Raw genomic sequence first — 18,720 nt, 5'->3', positions numbered from 1 at the left:
GCCCCTTTTCTTGTTTCTTGAGGTAGGATTTTATTGCTATACACTTCCCTCTTAGAACTGCTTTTGCTGCATCCCATAGGTTTTGGATCGTCGTGTTTTCATTGTCATTTGTCTCTAGGTATTTTTTGATTTCCTCTTGGATTTCTTCAATGATCGTTTAGTTATTTAGTAATGAATCGTTTAGCCTCCATGTGTTTGTGGTTTTTACATTTTTTTCCCTGTAACTGTTTTCTAATCTCATAGCATTGTGGTCGGAAAAGATGCTTGATATGATTTCAATTATCTTAAATTTACTGAGGCTTGATTTGTGACCCAAGATGTGATCTATCCTGGAGAATGTTAAGAAAGTGTTATCTGTTGTTTTTGGATGGAATGTCCTAAAAATGTCAATTAAATCTGTCTGGTCTGTTGTGTCATTTAAAGCTTGTGTTTCCTTATTAATTTTCTGTCTGGATGATCTGTCCATTGGTGTAAGTGAGGTGTTAATGTCCCCCACTATTATTGTGTTACTGTCAATTTCCTCTTTTATAGCTGTTAGCATTGGCCTTATGTATTGAGGTGTTCCTATGTTGGGTGCACAGATATTTATAATTGTTATATCTTCTCCTTGGATTGATCCCTTGATCATTATGTTGTGTCCTTCCTCATCTCTTGTAACATTCTTTATTTTAAAGTCTACGTTACCTGATATGAGTATTGCTACTCCAGCTTTCTTTTGATTTCCATTTGCATGAATATCTTTTTTCTATACCCTGACTTTCAGTCTGTATGTGTCCCTAGGTCTGAAGTGAGTATCGTGTTGACAGTGTATATATGGGTCTTGTTTGTGTTTCCATTCAGTGAGTCTGTATCTTTTGGTTAGAGCATTTAATCTGTTCACATTTAAGGTAACTATCGATATGTATGTTCCTGTTACCATTTTCTGAATAGTTTTGAGTTTGTTTTTGTATGTCCTTTTCTTCTCTTGTGTTTCGCACTTAGAGTTGCTTTCACATTTGTTGTAGAGCTGGTTTGGTGGTGTGAATTCTCTTAGCTTTTGCTTGTCTGTAAAGCTTTGGATTTCTCCAACGAATCTGAATGAGATCCTTGCCGGGTTGAGTAATCTTTGTTGTAGTTTCTTCCCTTTCATTACTATAAATATATTGTGCCACCCCCTTCTGGCATGCAGAAATCTCTTGCATTCCTATACACTAACAATGAAAGATTATAAAGGGAAATTAAGGAAACAATCCCATTCGGCATTGCAACAAAAAGAATAAAATACCTAGGAATAAACCTACTTAAGGAGGTAAAAGACCTGTACTCAGAAAACTGTAAGACAATGATGAAAGAAATCAAAGATGACACAAACAGATGGAGAGATATACCATGTTCTTGGATTGGAAGAATCAATATTATGAAAATGACTATACTACCCAAAGCAATCTACAGATTCAATGCAATTCCGGTCAAATTACCAGTGGCATTTTTTACAGAACTAGAACAAAAATCTTAAAATTTGTAGGGAGACACAAAAGACCCCAAATAGCCAAAGCAATCTTGAGGGAAAAAAACGGAGCTGGAGGAATCAGACTCCCTGACTTCAGACTATACTACAAAGCTACAGTAATCAACATAATATGGTACGGGCACAAAAACAGAAATATACATCAATGGAACAGGATAGAAAGCCCAGACATAAACCCACACACATATGGTCAACTAATTTATGACAAAGGAGGTGAGTGTATATAATGGAGAAAAGACAGTCTCTTCAGTAAGTGGTGCTGGGAAAACTGGACAGCTACATGTAAAAGAATGAAATTAGAACACTCCCTAACACCATGCACAAAAATAAACGCAAAATGGATTAAAGATCTAAATGTAAGACTGGACACTATAAAACTCTTAGAGAAAAACATAGGAAGAACACTCTTTGACATGAATCACAGCAAGATCTTTTCTGACCCACCTCCTAGAATAATGGAAATAAAAACAAAAATAAACAAATGGGACCTCATGAAATTTAAAAGTTTTTGCACAGAAAAGGAAACTATAAACAAGACAAAAAGACAACCCTCAGAATGGGAGAAAATACTTGCAAACGAATCAATGGACAAAGAATTAATCTCCAAAATATATAAATAGCTCATGCAGCTCAATATTAAAAAAACAAACAACACAATCCAAAAATGGGCAGAAGACCTAAATAGACATTTCTCCAAAGAAGACATACAGATGGCCAAGAGGCACATGAAAACCTGCTCAACGTCACTAATCATTAGAGAAATGCGAATCAAAACTTCAATGAGGTATCACCTCACACCGGTTGGAATGGGCATCATCAGAAAATCTACAGACAACAAATGCTGGAGTGGGTGTGGAGAAAAGGGAACAATCTTGCACTGTTGGTGGGAATGTAAATTGATACAGCCACTATGGAGAACAGCATGGAGGTTCCTTAAAAAACTAAAAATAGAATTACCATATGATCCAGCAATCCCACTACTGGGCACATACCCAGAGAAAACCATAATTCAAAAAGACACATGCACCCCAATGTTCACTGCAGCACTATTTACAATAGCCAGGGCATGGAAACAGCCTAAAGGCCCACTGACAGAGGAATGCATAAAGAAGATGTGGTACATACATGCAATGGAATATTACTCAGCCATAAAAAGGAACGAAATTCGGTCATTTGTAGAGACGTGGATGGACTCAGAGACTGTCATACAGAGTGAAGTAAGTCAGAAAGATAAAAACAAATATAGTATATTAACACATATATGTGGAACCTAGAAAAATGGTACAGATGAACTGGTTTGCAAGCAAGAAATAGAGACAGATGCAGAGAACAAACATATGGACGTCAAGGGGGGAAAGCAGTTGGGGGGGAGGTTGGGATGAATTGGGAGATTGGGATTGACATATATACACTAATATGTATAAAATAGATAACTAATAAGAAACCTGCTATACAAAAATAAATAAAATAAAATTCAAATTAAAAAAAAGAATTTCATTTCTTTTCATGGCTGCGTAATATTTGTTTGCTTTTTAATTCATTTGTCCAACAAATATTTATCAAGCACTTCGTTAAGGGCCAAGAACTATTCTAGGCACTATAGATACTGCCAAGAACAAAAGGGGAAAAGTTAACTACTTACATGGTACTAATGAACAAGTGAACATGTAGTATGTCAGATGGTAATAGGTTCTATGGAAAACCAGTATTACAGGGACGGGTGTATAGGAAGAGGATATCCCAGAGGTAGGGTGGCAACATTCATGTAGGGCCTTGAGAGGGAGTGCAAGGACTTTGGATTTTACTCTGAAAAAAGTGGCCAATAGCAAGTTTGGAGTTCGGGTTAGGGTTAGGGTTAGGGTTACAGGGTGACAGAAACTGACCTACATTGTAAAGGATATATCTGGTTTCAGTACTGAGATTAGACTATGAGGGAAAATGAGGCAAAAGGGAAGTAAAAATACCACTTAGGGGCTATTCCAATAGTCCAGGTGAAAGATGAGAAGACCTGTAGCAGGGTGTATTTGTCAAGGTTCTCCAGAGAATCAGAACCAATAGGATATACATGTGATAGAGAGAGAGATAGATAAATGAAGGAGAGAGAGAGGGGTTCTAAAGAACTGAATTCACGTGATTGTGGAGGTTGGTAAGTCTGAAATCTGCAGGGCAAGCCAGCCCTACAGATTGGAAATTCAGCTAAGAGTTGGAAATTCAGGTATGAGTTAATGCTTCAGTCTTGGTCTGAAATCCACAGGGCAGTCCAAGCAGGCTGGACACTCAGGGACGGTTGCTATGTTTCAGTCTTGCGGCCAAATTCCTTCTAAGGGAAACTCTGTTCCGTGCCTCTTCCTCGATCCTGGTGGTTTGCCGGCAACCTTCGGCATTCCTTTGCCTGTAGACGCGTCACCTGATCTCTGCCTTCACTTTCACGTGACGTTCTTCCTAGGTACCTGTCTGTGTCCAAACTTTCCCTTTTTATAAGGACACCAGTCATACTGGATTAGGGACTCATCCTACTCCAGTAAGACCTCATCTTAACTAATTACACCTGCAGCAACCCTATGTCCAAATAAGGTGATATTCTGAGGTCTTGGGGGTTAGGACTTCAACAGACAAATTTGAGGGAGACCCAATTCAGCCTATAACACAGAGTGACAGCTGTGTTAAGAGAATATGAGAAGCAGGACTTCCCTGGTGGCACAGTGGTTAAGAATCCACCTGCCAGTGCAGGGGACACGGGTTCGAGGCCTGGTCCGGGAAGATCCCACATGCTGCAGAGCAACTAAGCCTGTGTGCCACAACTACTGAGCCAGCGTGCCACAACTACTGAAGCCCGCGTGCCTAGAGCCCGTGCTCCACAACAAGAGAAGCCACCGCAATGAGAAGCCCGTGCACCACAACCAAGAGTAGACCCCACTCGCCACAGCTAGAGAAAGCCTGCGCACAGCAACAAAGACCAAACACAGCCCCAAAGAAATAAATATATTTATTTTTTTAAGTAGATTTAAAAAAAAAAGACAATATGAGAAGCAGTTGGATTTGACTGAAGAGTATGAAGGAAAGAAAGGAGTCAGGGATACTCCAATGTTTTTGACCTGAATTAAAATAATCAAGTTGCCATTTACTGAGACGGTGAAGATTGCCGGAGGAGAAAGTTTGAAGGGGAAAATCAGAGTTCAGTTTGGGATATAATTCAAATAAATATATGGATACATTCAAATAAAGACCCACCTCCTGTCCCAAGCTCCTCACTTGGTTTGGAATACTGGCAGGGTGGCAAAAGGCCCTGTTATCTCAGCGAAAACAGAGGAGATAGAGCCTGGGAGTGTTTCCCTTCCCCGCGCGCGCGCGCGCGCGCGCGCACGCACGTCACCTAAGTGGCCCTCACTTCTGGTGCACTCCACTTCTGTTCATGGCCCACCTTCCTCATTACCTTTGTTCCATCATTCCACATCTCCTTATGACACCTCCCCATAAGCCTTAGAAAGTTATTAAGAGAATGAAGTCAGAGTAATTAAGAGCTGCAGAGGTACTCTTTTTAACAGCTGTACTTTCACTAGCAACATTAAAATTCTAAGTGAACCTTAATAGAAACGTTTGATTAATTGTTCAGTTGGCCTCAAATTAATATTAACCTGTGACTCTAGTATCCACGATCTGTTTGTCTTATATGTTGTTGCTTTTCCAAACTGCATGATTTACAGTCAGCACAAGCAAAGATTTGCCTCTATAGTTTTCAATCACTCTGAATTAGATTCTTAGATCCAAGTAGAAAAATGACTTCTCTAAACAATAGAAAATTAAAATGCACAGTACGGCTAAAGCACAGCAAAATAGAATTTTTTAAAATAAAGTTCAGGAAAAAAATAGGTCATCTCATAAAATTAAATCTAATTTCAATTTCCATTCTGACTGTGATTTTAATTCTAAAGTTCTCAGAATGTTTTGGTAATAAAGTGGGTTAATTCTGCCATGGAGGTTTCCTTTATGAAAGGGTACTATTTAGGGGTGAATGAAAATTTTTCAATTTGCCTTTTAAAGGGGTGAGACTTTCTTGGTATTGATTAGGGGTGTGGTGATTTTCTCCTCTGCATGGTTCGATAACCACCATGATCAATTAGGCGAGTGGATAGTCGATCAGAATAAGGTACTCCCTAAGTCTTCCGGATCCCTAAGGAGCAGTGCTTTCAGGAATACGGATGCCAAGATGATTCCCTTTGGCGGCTAAGTTTTTGAAACCTTCAGACCGTCATCTAGAATCTGGCCTGAAAGGAAGACAGGGCTTTTTGGAGTGATCAGTACCGCCGGCGGCTGAAGTCCTCTCCTCAGATAACGGTTCTCAGATCGAATTTTGTGGCTACATTGACACTCCGTGCTCTGACTTTGCTAGAACGACCGAAGGAAGTGGACGCGTTTCAGCACCCGACACCGGTCATGCTTCACAGCCCCGCCAGTCAGAGAAGCCTCCGTCCCTCGCAAAGACAGGAGACAGAACTGGGCAGCCGGCTGCTCATCCGGAGGGAAAAGACCACGCCAGGGAAGAGGAAAAGGTGAAGTTCTCCGGAGACGCACAGGAGCCGGGCTTGGCGTTTCTGGGGCTGAGTCAGGGACTTCCCTTCTGCCGGAACATTTCCCCTGCTTCCCTCCCAAGCGTCTGTCTCGGAGCGCAGCGCAAGGCCTAATGAAGCGTGCCCAGCAAGGGGCGTCAAGCGGCTCGGGAAGCAGGGCTGGGGCGGGAGGGGGAGAGTCAGGTTACAGGTTCACACATTCTCGGAAAACCATTCGGAAACCTGAGCTGGAGACGCAAATGCCGGGACCCACGCAAGGCCGGGGGCGTGCCCTTCGGGCCCCGGCAGCCGGGACGTGCGCTCTCCGCCTCGCTCTAGCACGTGCCTGAAGCCGGTCGGAAAGGCCGCGGGCGGAGCCGTCATGTTCCGGGCCGCCGGGGACCGCGGCGCTTCTCTCTGGGCATCCTTAGCATACGGTCCTTCCGGCCCGGGGCCGCGTCCGCTGGGGTGCCTGCGGCCACGGGCACCGCGCTGGAGCAGACGCGGCCGACGGCCCACACTCCCCGCAGGTGCGCACGGGGTCAGCAGCGGCCCGCCCGCGTCCAGGGGCGCCGCCGCGGCCGAGCCCCCCTTCCCACCCACCCCGGCCAGGGGCGAGGCGCCTGCGGCCCTCCCCAAGAGACAGACGCTGGGCGCCGAGTCCCGCTCCGAGCGTTTTCCGAATCGCTCATTTCCCCCTCGAGCGAGCTTCTGGCGCTTATCCAAGAGCCTCCCGGGCTCCCAGCTCCAACCCCTGAAATAAACGCGGCGCCTGTCCAGAGAGCGGGGGAGGGGAGAGGCCCGTGTGCACGCGGAGAAAGAAAATACCGGGAGAACGACCCCGTTCTCTAGGAAAAGGTAATGAGGGGAAGCGAAAGAGTGTGAACTTACTCGGAAATGCAAAGCGAGTTCCACTCTCGCCGGGCGCATACAAACGAGGGAACGACGAATCAGCCGACGCGGCCGGCGGCGGCCCAGGAAGAGCCTCATGCATGAGAATGGGTTGCTAGGTTTCCTCGTTCCCTCCGACACCCGCTTCCCACAAGACATCCACAGGCGGAAGAAAGCGGGCCGGGCCCAGCCACGGCAGAGCGGGGGGGACCGCGCCAAGCCCCCGAGGCCGCTCCCGCCGTCAGGACCCTGGAGAGCGGCAGCCGCGCCCCGGGGACCCGCGCCTCGCCGCCCGGTCCCTCGCCTTCGCGGCTTCCCGCCTCCCCCTTCATTTTTCTTGGCAACCACTTCTCTCGCTCTTCACCAACAGATTAAATTGCGTTTTTGTTTTGCTTGAGGGGGCTGTTTGGATTGGCTGAGTTAGGTTCCGGTTTGTAACTTCACTTAGTATTAGTGGACCAAGAAGCCCTGAGAGCTCCAAAACGAGAGCCTGAACGAGGCGGGTGACCTTAAAAAGCCACTGAGGGACTTCCCTGGTGGCGCAGTGCCTGCCAGTGCAGGGGACACAGATTCGAGCCCTGGTCCGGGAAGATCCCACATGCCGCGGAGCAACTAAGCCCGCGAGCCACAACTACTGAGCCTGCACTCTAGAGTCCGCGAGCCACAACTACGGAGTCTGCGCGCCACAACTACTGAAGCCCCCGCACCTAGAGCCCGTGCTCCGCAAAAGAGAAGGCACCGCAATGAGAAGCCCATGCTCCGCAACAAAGAGTAGCCTCCGCTCCCCACAACTAGGGAAAGCCCGGGCGCAGCAACGAAGACCCAACACAGCCATTAATTAATTAATTAATTAATTAATTAATAAGCCACTGAGTTCAATCCTTTACTTCGTAAATGAATCAGACCAACTCAAAGAATAAAGAATCTCCCAAGGTTTGCCAATGGAGTTCATTTCAAGGATGAGTCTAGACCCCTGGGCCTCTGACTTCTAAATTAATGTTTCCCTATGCCTTCCAAGAAAATAATACTTTTATCTTAACCTCGGCCGCTTAGCTCTCCCAAGCAACAAGTGGAGGGTGGAAAGGCCTGTGTTCGGGGAAATAAGATGGACACAGCGAGTGTGGAAAGGGGGCCTGCAGACTGTGCTCTTAAGTCCTGGTCTCCCCTGACCCCCGCACCCAGCACCACCAAAGTCACATGGCCAGTCCCTTTTCCGTCAGCCTGAGGACCCCTCATCTGCCTGTATCCAAGCCTCCCATGGACACCTATCACAAGGACCTAGTAACCTCATACCAACTTCTGGTAGAGCTCTGGGCACTTTGGAAGGTGGGAAAGGACAGGGGGAAAGAGGAGGCAGAGCCAGAGCCAGAACTGCACAAGTGAACTGGGAGATCTTCATCCGAAGTCGAAAGAACCAAGAGAGGTGAACACAGACGCTCCTGTACACGGCACCTCACAGTGAAGGTGCCTACGAATTCCCTGGGAATGTTAACATTCCGATTCTCATGCGGTAGGTCAGGATAGGGTCTGAGGTTCTGCATTCCCAACAAGCTCCTGGGTATTATCCAAGCTGCTGGCCCAGGGACCACACTCTGAGTAGCAAGGAGTTTGAAAGGGGTGGGGGGAGAATGGGAGGGAGGGGAAGCAGGGAAGAGAGGGGAGGAAGGAGAGAAGGGGATCTCCCCTGCTACGCAGAGGCCTTTCCTTTTGCTCTCACCGACCTTCTCTTGCACCCCGAAAGTAACGCCTCGAAATGCCGCAGTACCTGGCACTCTGCACCTTTTCTTCAGTCTGTAGCGGGACCCGACAGTGACGGTGTGTGATTTTGTTTCTCTCCTCCCCCTCCTCTCGCCCTGCCCGCCGCCGGCCCTGCACAGCTCCCAGGCTCGCCTGCTGCCCCGAAGCTGCTCGGCCTCCTCTCCGGCATGCTCTCCGGCCTCGCGCGCTTCTTCGCTCACCTTCTCCAGCGACCCCTTCCTGGGGCTCCCCTGCGGCGCTCGGACTTCTCTCTTCTGCTCCCCGTCCTGCCAGCCGCTGGGCTCGCGCCGCGGCAGGAGGAGCGGCCGGGCCGCCTCTCGCTCCTGCTCAGGGCAGCTCTGGCACTGCCCGGCCGACCCCCAGGGGGACGCCTGCCCCGGGAAGAGGACGCCGGCGCCGGGCAGAGCCCGCCCAGGCCCGTGAGTACTGTGCTCTCCGCCGCCCAATCCGCGGCCTCAGCGGGACGCGAGTTTCCCGGGTTCCTCCCTAACCCCAACTGACCCACTCCACGTGGGGCGAGCAGGGGATCCCGCCAGCAAGGGGAGAAGGGGAGGGGGGCGGGTGGGAAGGTCGAGACACGGCCGAGAACGCTCACGGAACAGGCGCCGGCGGCCCGCCGGACACCCCTCCCCCCAGGAGACCCTCGAAGCAACTCTTCTCGGGCCACTTCCTCCCAGAGCCTACGGAAGAGGGGGGAAGCCCCCCTCCGAAGCCGCTTCCCGAACTCACGCGTCGCTCTCCTGCCCCTCCTCCAAGCCTCCCCCGGACGAACCTCCGCCCCCTCCTCGCGCTCCCACTCCCCAGCCCCCGGCTACGGCGCGCTCGGGAGGCCAGGGAGGAAATGACGTGATGTTATTTTAGTGTCAGGTCGGCTTCCAGCTTCAGTTTACCCCGCCGATCTCGGGCGCACGGCCCGGAGGTCGGACCGCGTCTCCCGAGGGCACACCGGGGGCTCCAGGGCTCCGTGCCCGCAGAGCTGGTCGGCGGCGGGGTTCCCGCCACCCTCCAGGTCCCCCCCTTCCCCGGACTCGGGAGTCGGGAGTTAGCCACCGCCCCCCGCCACCCAGCCAGGTGGGACCTTCGGCTCCGGCAGGCGGGGAGGGGGCGAGGAACCCCTTTCCAGTTTGGTACCTCCGGAGGCGGAGGCTGCAGCCGGGTGGGGCGGGGATAGAGCTGGAGAAGCACCCCGGGGAAAGGGAGATGATGGGGACCGGCCTCCAGAGGCGGAGAGTCCACGGCCGGACCCTCCGGGTACGAGCACCCCGGCGCCACGCACCCCGCGCGCACACACGGGTGCCTCCCCCCGCCCGCTCCATTCACAAGATCCCAGCGCGCTCTCCCGCACGCCGGGGTCCCGCTCGCCTCCCGCGCGCCCAAGCATAGGGAGAGCCGAGGGGCTCTGCGGGGCCCACACTCTCGGTACTTCCTAACCCGGGGCTAAAGAAGGGAACCACAGTCCCGGCATGGATGGGGACCCCCGCCCCCCGCGCCGCCGCGGGAGGGAAGCGAGCCCTGTGTGGCCCGGCCGGGGAGGGGGGAGGGAGGGGCGGGGAGAGGCAGAGGCGAGGGTGGGGGAGAAGAAGGCGACAGGAAAGACGGAGAGCCAGAGGAAGAGGAAAGCCGGGGAGAGCGATCGCGGGCGTAGCGAGGGCAGCACCTAGAATTATCATAAAAATAAGGCACTCGCGGGACGCATGCGCACGGCCGACGGAGGCGCGCGGGCCGCAGCTCCCCCTCGGGCTCGCGGGGCAGACGGTGGAAGCGTGAGTACCCACTTCCTCAACGCCCCCTTCTCCCTCCCGGACTCGCCTTGTGGCCTCGGGCCGGGAGGTGGCCGTGGCCGGGGCCGGGCGGGGCGCGCACGCTCTGCTGGACCACGGTGGCGGGAGCGGGTCAGCGTGCAGGGCGTGCGGGGCTTGGGGTATGACCGTGTCTCAAGGAGCTCCGCCGAGGCGTCCGCACGGTTCGACCTCTGTGGCCCGGCGTCAGCGAGTGGGTGGGCTATTGACACCCGAAACAGACCTGGGAAACCCCGGGCGCCGGAGGCGGGTGGTCTGAGCGCAGGTGGGAAGGAAGCGGAGACGCTCCCGGAATCGCAGCGGAGACGCGCCACTACGGCGGGGACCAAGGAGCCGGGCGGGAAGCGGGCGCCCGCCGCGGACCCCGGGGGCCTGACTCGGTGTCGCCACTGAAGCTCGGAAAACCGAATGGACAGAACCGTCCCCACGCTCTGCCCGAGCCGCGGGGGGCGGGGGGGGGAGGCGGGCGCCGCGGGTATTTTTCTTGCAGGAACCCGGCGATTGAGTGTTCCGCGCTCTCGGGGCTACGCTCGGAAGTTGGAACGAGTCTGGCGCCCGGGCTGCGGGGACCTCCGGGACGGCGGCGCGCGGCAGGGACTGGGCTTCGGGGGGTCGGCGGGCGCGGCGACGTCCCTCCCCCGGGGGTGGGCGGAGTGGGCGGGGGAGGGGTCGCAGAGGCGGCGGGCTTCCGGCGGGCTTGGCTGGTGCGCCCGTGAGCGGGAAGGGATGGGCAGCGGGGGAGGGGGGCGGCGAGGGAGGGGTCTGGGGAGGGGCAGCGCGCGGGGACCCGATCGGCTAGCGAGCCCCCGGGAGTCGCCAGCGTCCGAGGAGAGCCCGGGCGGGCGGGCGCGGGGCGGGCGACGCGGCCCCACCAGCAGCTCAGCCCCCCGCGCCCCCCGAGGCTGGCCGGGTGGAGGAGTGAGCGCCGAGGCCGAGTTTCTGGCCGGGAGGGGGCGGGCGCTCCGAGGGAACTCGCTCCCACATCCCTTCCTCGGGAGAATCCGGCCGAGGCCGAGCGCTCTTTGTCCGCCCCCGCCCAGCCGACCGGCCGGAGGGCGCGGGTTGCGGCGACCGCAGCCGGTGCCCGCAGCGCGGGCGGGCAGCAGAAGTCACTCGCCCGCGGGTGCTCGCGGTGGCCCCGGAGGCGGGGAGCTTCTGCACCGTCTCGTTACCGTCCTGGGTCAGCCCCCCCTCCTCTGGAGCGCAGGTCGCAGGGCCGCTGCGTGGCTTGGGTTCTTTCACTTCTGGTGGTTCCAGATTGTGGAATTGACCAAACAGGGGTCCGAGTTCACGAAATGCTGTGAATTCCTCCCCCGACTTCGCGAAGGAGATGTGTCATGGAAAGACTCTTATCTGTAAACTCTTAGTTTTTTGCTTACAACCTGATTTTCTACTGGGCTTCTTCCGGTTTATCTCCTGTTCCTTAAGTGGCGTCTTTTGTATCAGTATCAGTATCGCATATGAGGGGCAGTATTGCCTAATGGGTAAGAGCCCTGGACTCAGTAACTGTCTAGATTCAAATCTCAGCCTAGCGGTGTGACCTCGGGCAAGTTGCTTAACCTCTCGGTGCCGTAGTTTTATCATCTGTAAAATGGGGATAAGAAAAATACCTGCTTCACAGGTTGGCTGCCAGCATTCAGTAAATTAATACAGCAGAGCTCTGACACACACCAAACAAAAGTTACTATTACTATTGTTATTGTATTGGTGCTAAATTGGCTAAGTAGACTTCAAAATATTAAAAGATGAGGAACAAAATGCACATTTTGTTTGTTACAAAGAGTATATGTGATGAAATAGAAGATGTCCGTCAAAATTTGAAAAATAGAAAATGTTTAGAAAATGTTTTCTATGTCAGTATCTAAATTTAAAAACAATACATTTCTATATCATCTGGGCCCTCTTATTTCAAATAATTATGAAGTATTTATATGCAGTGATTCAAATAGCATTTTAAGAAAATTATCTCTAACCTTCAAAATATTTCACTTTGTAAAACAGATATGCATTAAAACTATGTATTAGGTCATGGTATATACAGAAAATCTGATGTCTGCGTTAAAATATTGCCCGGAGTCAGTTTTACTTAAGAGAGTGTGGAAACTTAGGAGCTAGACATGCTAACTTCTCTAAGGTCATTGTAAACATTTTAGCCAAAATGCCCTTGATATCAAAAATATAGAATGATAAAAGTCAGATTATTTATTTACCTCCTTCACTTTACAGGTGGGGAAACATTCAGAGAGGTTAAAGGTCAGATATCTGCAGCTAAATAGAGGCCGAAATGGGATTAGAATTAGGTCTTCTGGCTCTGCCCAGGCCTCTTACACACCACACGGGTGATTTCCTGTTTACTGCAGATTTATGAACCTTTAACAAATAGGAAACCAGAAGGTATGATATAAGGAAAAAATATACAAGCATGTGTTATCAGCGACATAAGAAAGGCCGGGCAGTAATGTGGCTACTGCTGGCCGACCACTTTATCATGGTCCCTCACATCAGAAGATACGACCAACATGACTTGCTTGAGTTATGGGAAGGTCCCAGATCAAGCAAGAGGTAGAGCCAGCGTCAGAATTTAAGGTCCCCCATTCGGCTGCATATTCTGTTAATCCCTTGCAGCGGTTTTACATTAGAAATCAGTTTTGAGCGTTTCTTAAATGTTTAAAAATCTCCTTCCTGATGGCTTTGAAGGTCTTTCCTGTAAGAGAGCTTTTTAGGAAAGTCTTTCAGGATTACATACCAGGAGGTTTTATTATTCCAGATTTTGTAGACAAGCATGCGTGAAAAAGGAAAAAAAGCTTTCTTATTTTAATGCAATTGCCAGGTGACTGGTTTCGTTCCAGACACTTGAACACCAGTTCCGAAGGTTCTGCTGTTTTTTCATTTCTGCATGTGTCCGTCTAATGACATTCACCTTTCACAAACAGACGCAGCTGGTGGCTTAAAGGTCCAGACCTCACATAAGCAGTTTAGAAATTACATGGCAGAGCTTTTCACGTGAGTGTCTGGCCTTGCGAAGTTATTTACAGGAATGCTGTGTCTGCCAGGAAAGGCACTCTAGGAACTGTGCCTGCGTCCTTGAGGAAGGAAACCATGGTTCTCTCCAGTCGTAAGCGCAATGTCTTACCCTTGATTTTGCCTCTCTGGACACATGTTCTTAGACAGAAATCCAGGGCATTAAGCAGGGAGTGACTTTCTAGCAGGCTCCCAAGCCAGTCCAGCAGAACTGAGTTTTGAAATCACATGTATCAAGTCAGGTCCCATTATGGTTATAACGTGAATCACTGTTCAACTGGGAATATTGCCGATTTGTTTTCTGTACAGCAACCAGGTGACTCACAGTGTGAGCTTCTATTCAAATACCTATAGTGTCAGCAGCAACTGATAGGGTTTGCGCCGAGTCAGAGCCTAGCATTTAGTACCGTACAAGTGAGTCACTGACTACCCGACACTTCTGAGATGATCCCTGAATGTTACCTTGAGCAGCCAGTTCAAGAGTTTAGACAGCGCTGCACGGGGTGAGTCCGTTCCCAGTACCATTGAATGGGCTTCTGCAGCAGCTCTTCACGGCAAAGCCTTATATGACTGAGTGCCCAAGGTGATATTCCGTGATTATGAATTCATAGAATCCAGCTGATTAGATTTCAGCTATTTGCATGGGGAGTCATCTGTGAAGAATGAGTAATATGCTGTGTTGCCCAGCAGTGATATTTCACTCGAGTTATTTCAATGATTATTACAGCCAGTTGACCTTGATGGTTTGGGAATGCTCGATTTCTAGTTATTAATTAATTTTACTTTACATTGTAAAATCCTTCTCAAGTACATATCAGTGTTTGGATTTTAGACAACAGCATCTCATGCAAAGTCACCCAGCAGTTGGACTTCCTGAGGGCCTGGGTTGACCATGTGCACCTCAGCTCAACGGTGAAGCGGAGGGAAGCATCTTTTTCTCTGGTTTGTCTCTGTTTGTGCCCCTGTCACCTCTGATGTTAACTGGACGGTGTTTGCTCCAGAGCTAGAACACGAGTTTGTGGTGCCCGTCGTTCTAAGGCTGCAACACACCCAGCACTTCCAGCCCTTTGGGGGCTGTTTGGCTAGATCCACACAGGCTTGTATAGCTGTTCCGTTTCTGCAAGACACTGGAAAGAATTGTGCAACCCATGCCCTACCCAACACTTCTAAGTGACTTTTATGTCTCAGGGTGTGGTGATAATGAGATTTAAGGGACCAGTAGGTTCCTAAATTTATGTAAAAGTCTTGTTGATAAATAATGGCAAGAAGTTATTATCCTTGGAATCAAGGTTATGAGACTATTGTTTTTAAAAGTACATGTATGTTTTTCTCTATTTGTATTGTAGTGGATGCAAGAGAAACCCAGATGTATGGACTTTACCATATACCCTTATTGTGTTTCTACAAATATCCATTTCTGTGATGACCCAGATTCTAATTTGTGCCTCTCCTGCTCTATAGAAAGGTGTAGATACTTCTTTCCATTTAATAGGGACTGCACACGAAGGGTCTAGTTCTTCCAGGCTTAATGCAATTCCTGGCAAGTTCAGGTGGTTAGGACTCTTTAATAAATTAGACTATTTATAAAATGGAAACAAAGTTTCATGTACGTTTTCTAAATTTCAGTGAGGAACTGTAGCTATTTTTGTGAGAGTCCTGCTTTTTTTTTTTTTTTTTTTTTTTTTTTTTGCCGTACGCGGGCCTCTCACTGTTGTGGCCTTTCCCGCTGCGTGTGCTCCGGACGCGCAGGCTCAGCGGCCATGGCTCACGGGCCCAGCTGCTCCGCGGCACGTGGGATCTTCCCAGACCGGGGCACGAACCCGTGCCCCCTGCATCGGCAGGCAGACTCCCAACCACTGCGCCACCAGGGAAGCCCAGTCCTGGTTTTTTTTAAGCTTCGTTTGTTATAATTTATAGTAAAATGTACACGTTCTCACTTACCCTCGTGTTACCACTGTCTGGATCAGGACTTCTCAGCCTCAGCACTGTGGACATTTTGGGTTGACTCCCTCCCAGTGGGAGGCCGAACTGTGCCGTTGCAGGATGTTTAACAGCATTCCTGTCCTCTACCGCTGGATGCCAGTAGCATCCCCTCCCTGGAAATGACAACCAAAAATGTCCCTAGGCATTGCCAAATGTGCCCTGGGGGCTCACCACTGCTCTAGGTCAAGATACAGGATATTCTCAACCTGTATCCCTAAGATCCCCTCTTGTTCATTCACTGTTGTTGCATATCTTGTTATTTTTCACTGCAGTGTTCCTTTGTGTGAATACACCCCAGTTCACGTATCCATTCCACTCTTTTTTTTTTTTTATTTATTTTTGGCTATGTTGGGTCTTCATTGCTGTGCGCGGGCTTTCTCTAGCTGCGGAGAGTGGAGGCTGCTCTTCGTTGCGGTGCACGGGCTTCTCTCCTTGCAAAGCACGAGCTCTAGGCACGTGGGCTTACAGTATTTGTGGCTCACGGGCTCGGTAGTTGTGGCTCGCAGGCTTAGTTGCTCCGTGGCATGTGGGATCTTCCCGGAGCAGGTCTCGAACCCGTGTCCCCTGCCTTGGCAGGCGGATCCTTAACCACTACGCGACCAGGGAAGTCCCTCCATTCCACTCCTAAAGGACATCTGAGTTGTTTCCACTGTGAATAATACTAATGTGAACACTCTTATTCATGTCTTTTGATAAACATTAAGCCCTGATTTCCATTGGATGCTCAGGAATGAAATTGCTGGGTAATAGACCCAGTGTATGTTTAGCTTTATTAGATACTGGCGGTTTTTACACGCCAAACCAACTTACACCCCTACCAGCAACATATATTGCTTCACATCCTCACCAGCACTTAGTATTGTACACGGATTTAATTGCAGTCATTCTGGTGTCCATAGCGGTTTAGCGTTGTGGTTTTAGTTTGTATTTCCCTGATTACTAATGATGCTGAGCATCTTTTTTCAGCCATTTGTGTATCTTCTCTTGTAAACTGCCTCTACAAGTTTTTGACCTATTTTTCTGTTGTATGGTCTGTGTTTTTCTTATTGATTTGTACGAGTTTTTAATATATGCTGGATATAAGTTATTGTCAAAAATGTGTGTGTGTGTCTCTGTTTATCTCTCTGTGTGTGTATTGCAAATCCCAATCTGTGTCTTGCCTTTACACTCTCATTCCATTACCTTTCGACTTCTGTAGTTTCTGCTGAAAAGTCATGCTTCTATGAAGGGGACATGTCTTCGTTCTCTGGCTCATTTAAAATTTTTCTCTTTACTTTTGGCTTGCCACTGTTTGAACACAATGTGCCTAGGTGTGCTTTTATATTTGTCCTGCTTTGGATTCATTGGGCTCCTTGTATCTGTGAACTGATCTCTTTCATCAGCTTTGGAAATTTTTCACTCAGTATCTCTTCAGATATTGCTTCTTAGCAGTTTTCTCCCTTTCTCTCCTGCTCTGAGACTCAAATCATACGTATGTCTTTTATTCGATCCTAAGTTTTGTCCATTTTTTGTCTCTCCTTCAACTTGAATACTTTCTTTTAACGTGCGTTTTAGTTCACGTGACCTGTCTTCTGCTGTGCCCAGTCTTCTGTTAAACCATCTAGTGATCATTAATTTCAAAAACTGTTTTATTCTAAATGTAGTATGTCCCTTTGATGCTTGTTAATACATTTCAGTTTTCTGATGAAATTCTCCATGTTTTCATCCGTTTTTTCATCTAATTCTTGCCTACTAAATCCAGTGTTGAGGTTTTTATGAGGCTGTACCTGTTGTTTGTTTTTTAATCATTGATCACATTTTTCTGTCTCTTCATGTATCTAGTAATTTTTGTTGTATGTAGACATCATATATGAAGAAACTGTGTAGGTTTGGATTACATCTTCCACCAACAAGGAATCTCCCTTGGAGGGATTTGCTCTGTGAGAATGAGTAGCTGATGACTTCAGTCCTAACAGGTATTGAAATGGGTTGGGACGGGTTGCAATTTTAGTAAGACTTACTTAAGACTTACATAATCTCGGTTACTTCCCATTCTTCAGGTGTTTTCTCCTGGGCTTCCAGATTTAGAGCCTAATGGGCTTCAGTTAGGCTGAAACCTAAATCTCCTCAATCTTGAAAGACCAGGAGACTCGGTCTCACCTTCAGAGGCTTCTTTCTGCCCCCGCCTTCCACAGGTGGCTTCCACAGTCTGGTAAAGGTCACGAGGAGGGCAGCCGTGTGTCTGAGGGAGACCTTGTTATTGAAGGGAGACGTGCTCTCCCATCTGAGACTCTAGCCTCAGCCCATGCCCTGAGTCCGCATACGCCCTCAGGGAAGGAGACACATGGTGACAGACTGCTCCCTGGGGAGGAGCTCTCCCTCAGACACTTTAGTTAATTCAGGCTTTTTGCCTCCACAGCTCTTTGATGTCTTTAGAAATGGGATTTCAGTTATCCATCTAACATTTTTAGTTGTTGCTCAGGAGCTGACCTATTACCATTTTTCTTGAATTAAGTTTCTTTTTCTTCTATCTTTGAATCACATTTTTTATCTTTCTATAGTATCATTTGTTTCCAATGCAATTTAGAAAATGAACGTTAAAAATTTTGCCGTGTATGAATATAAAGTGCAATACATGTTTTGTGAGTTTAAAAATGTTAGTAGGGGGCTTCCCTGGTGGCACAGTGGTTGAGAGTCCACCTGCCGATGCAGGGGACACGAGTTCTTGCCCCGGTCCGGGAAGATCCCACATGCCGCGGAGCGGCTGGGCCCGTGAGCCATGGCCGCTGAGCCTGCGCGTCCGGAGCCTGTGCTCCGCAACGGGAGAGGCCACAACGGTGAGAGGCCCGCGTACCGCAAAAAAATATATATATATATTAGTAGGAAAAGAAGTACATTATAATCCCTGCAGCTCTTCCTGCTTCAGGTTGCAGTTGTGTGATGTAAAAAGCATGAGCACTGGAATGAAAGAGAACTGGGTTTGAATTTTGACTTTCTTGCTAGTTCTGTGAGCCTCAGATTCCAAAGATGTACAACGGGGATAATTACACTTACTTTATAACAAGAAATGAACAGTAGAGGGTTCACGAGAGTATTCAGTTAAGTGGTAGCTGTTATCATTATTCCTCTAATATTTATCCATCATTATTTTAGGCCCCTGAACATGGATAATCTGATTTTAAACACATATTTTGATATATTTATATCTGGTACAGGTTCTGAAACTTTTACCATT

The 18,720-nt window shown here is 49.0% G+C and overlaps 1 protein-coding gene across 4 annotated transcripts in view; it reads left to right on the top strand.

Moving 5' to 3' along the window:
- RGS20 (regulator of G protein signaling 20) overlaps positions 1–18,720 on the top strand; it is a 77,607-nt gene that overhangs the window by 20,230 nt on the left and 38,657 nt on the right. The window contains exon 2 of one of the 4 annotated variants that reach the window (XM_067712335.1): positions 8,813–9,122. In XM_067712335.1, coding sequence (XP_067568436.1) covers positions 8,813–9,122 — 310 coding nt within the window. Of the gene's footprint in view, positions 1–8,812; positions 9,123–9,625; positions 9,775–10,291; positions 10,467–18,720 lie in introns of those variants that run through there. The other 3 variants (XM_067712333.1, XM_067712332.1, XM_067712334.1) reach the window with 3 other exon arrangements.

Source organism: Pseudorca crassidens, chromosome 17, assembly GCF_039906515.1.
Source record: "Pseudorca crassidens isolate mPseCra1 chromosome 17, mPseCra1.hap1, whole genome shotgun sequence".
In the NCBI taxonomy this organism is placed as follows: Eukaryota; Metazoa; Chordata; class Mammalia; order Artiodactyla; family Delphinidae; genus Pseudorca; species Pseudorca crassidens.
The sequence above is the reverse complement of the archived record's forward strand: the minus strand, read 5'-3'. Positions and strand labels throughout refer to the sequence as shown.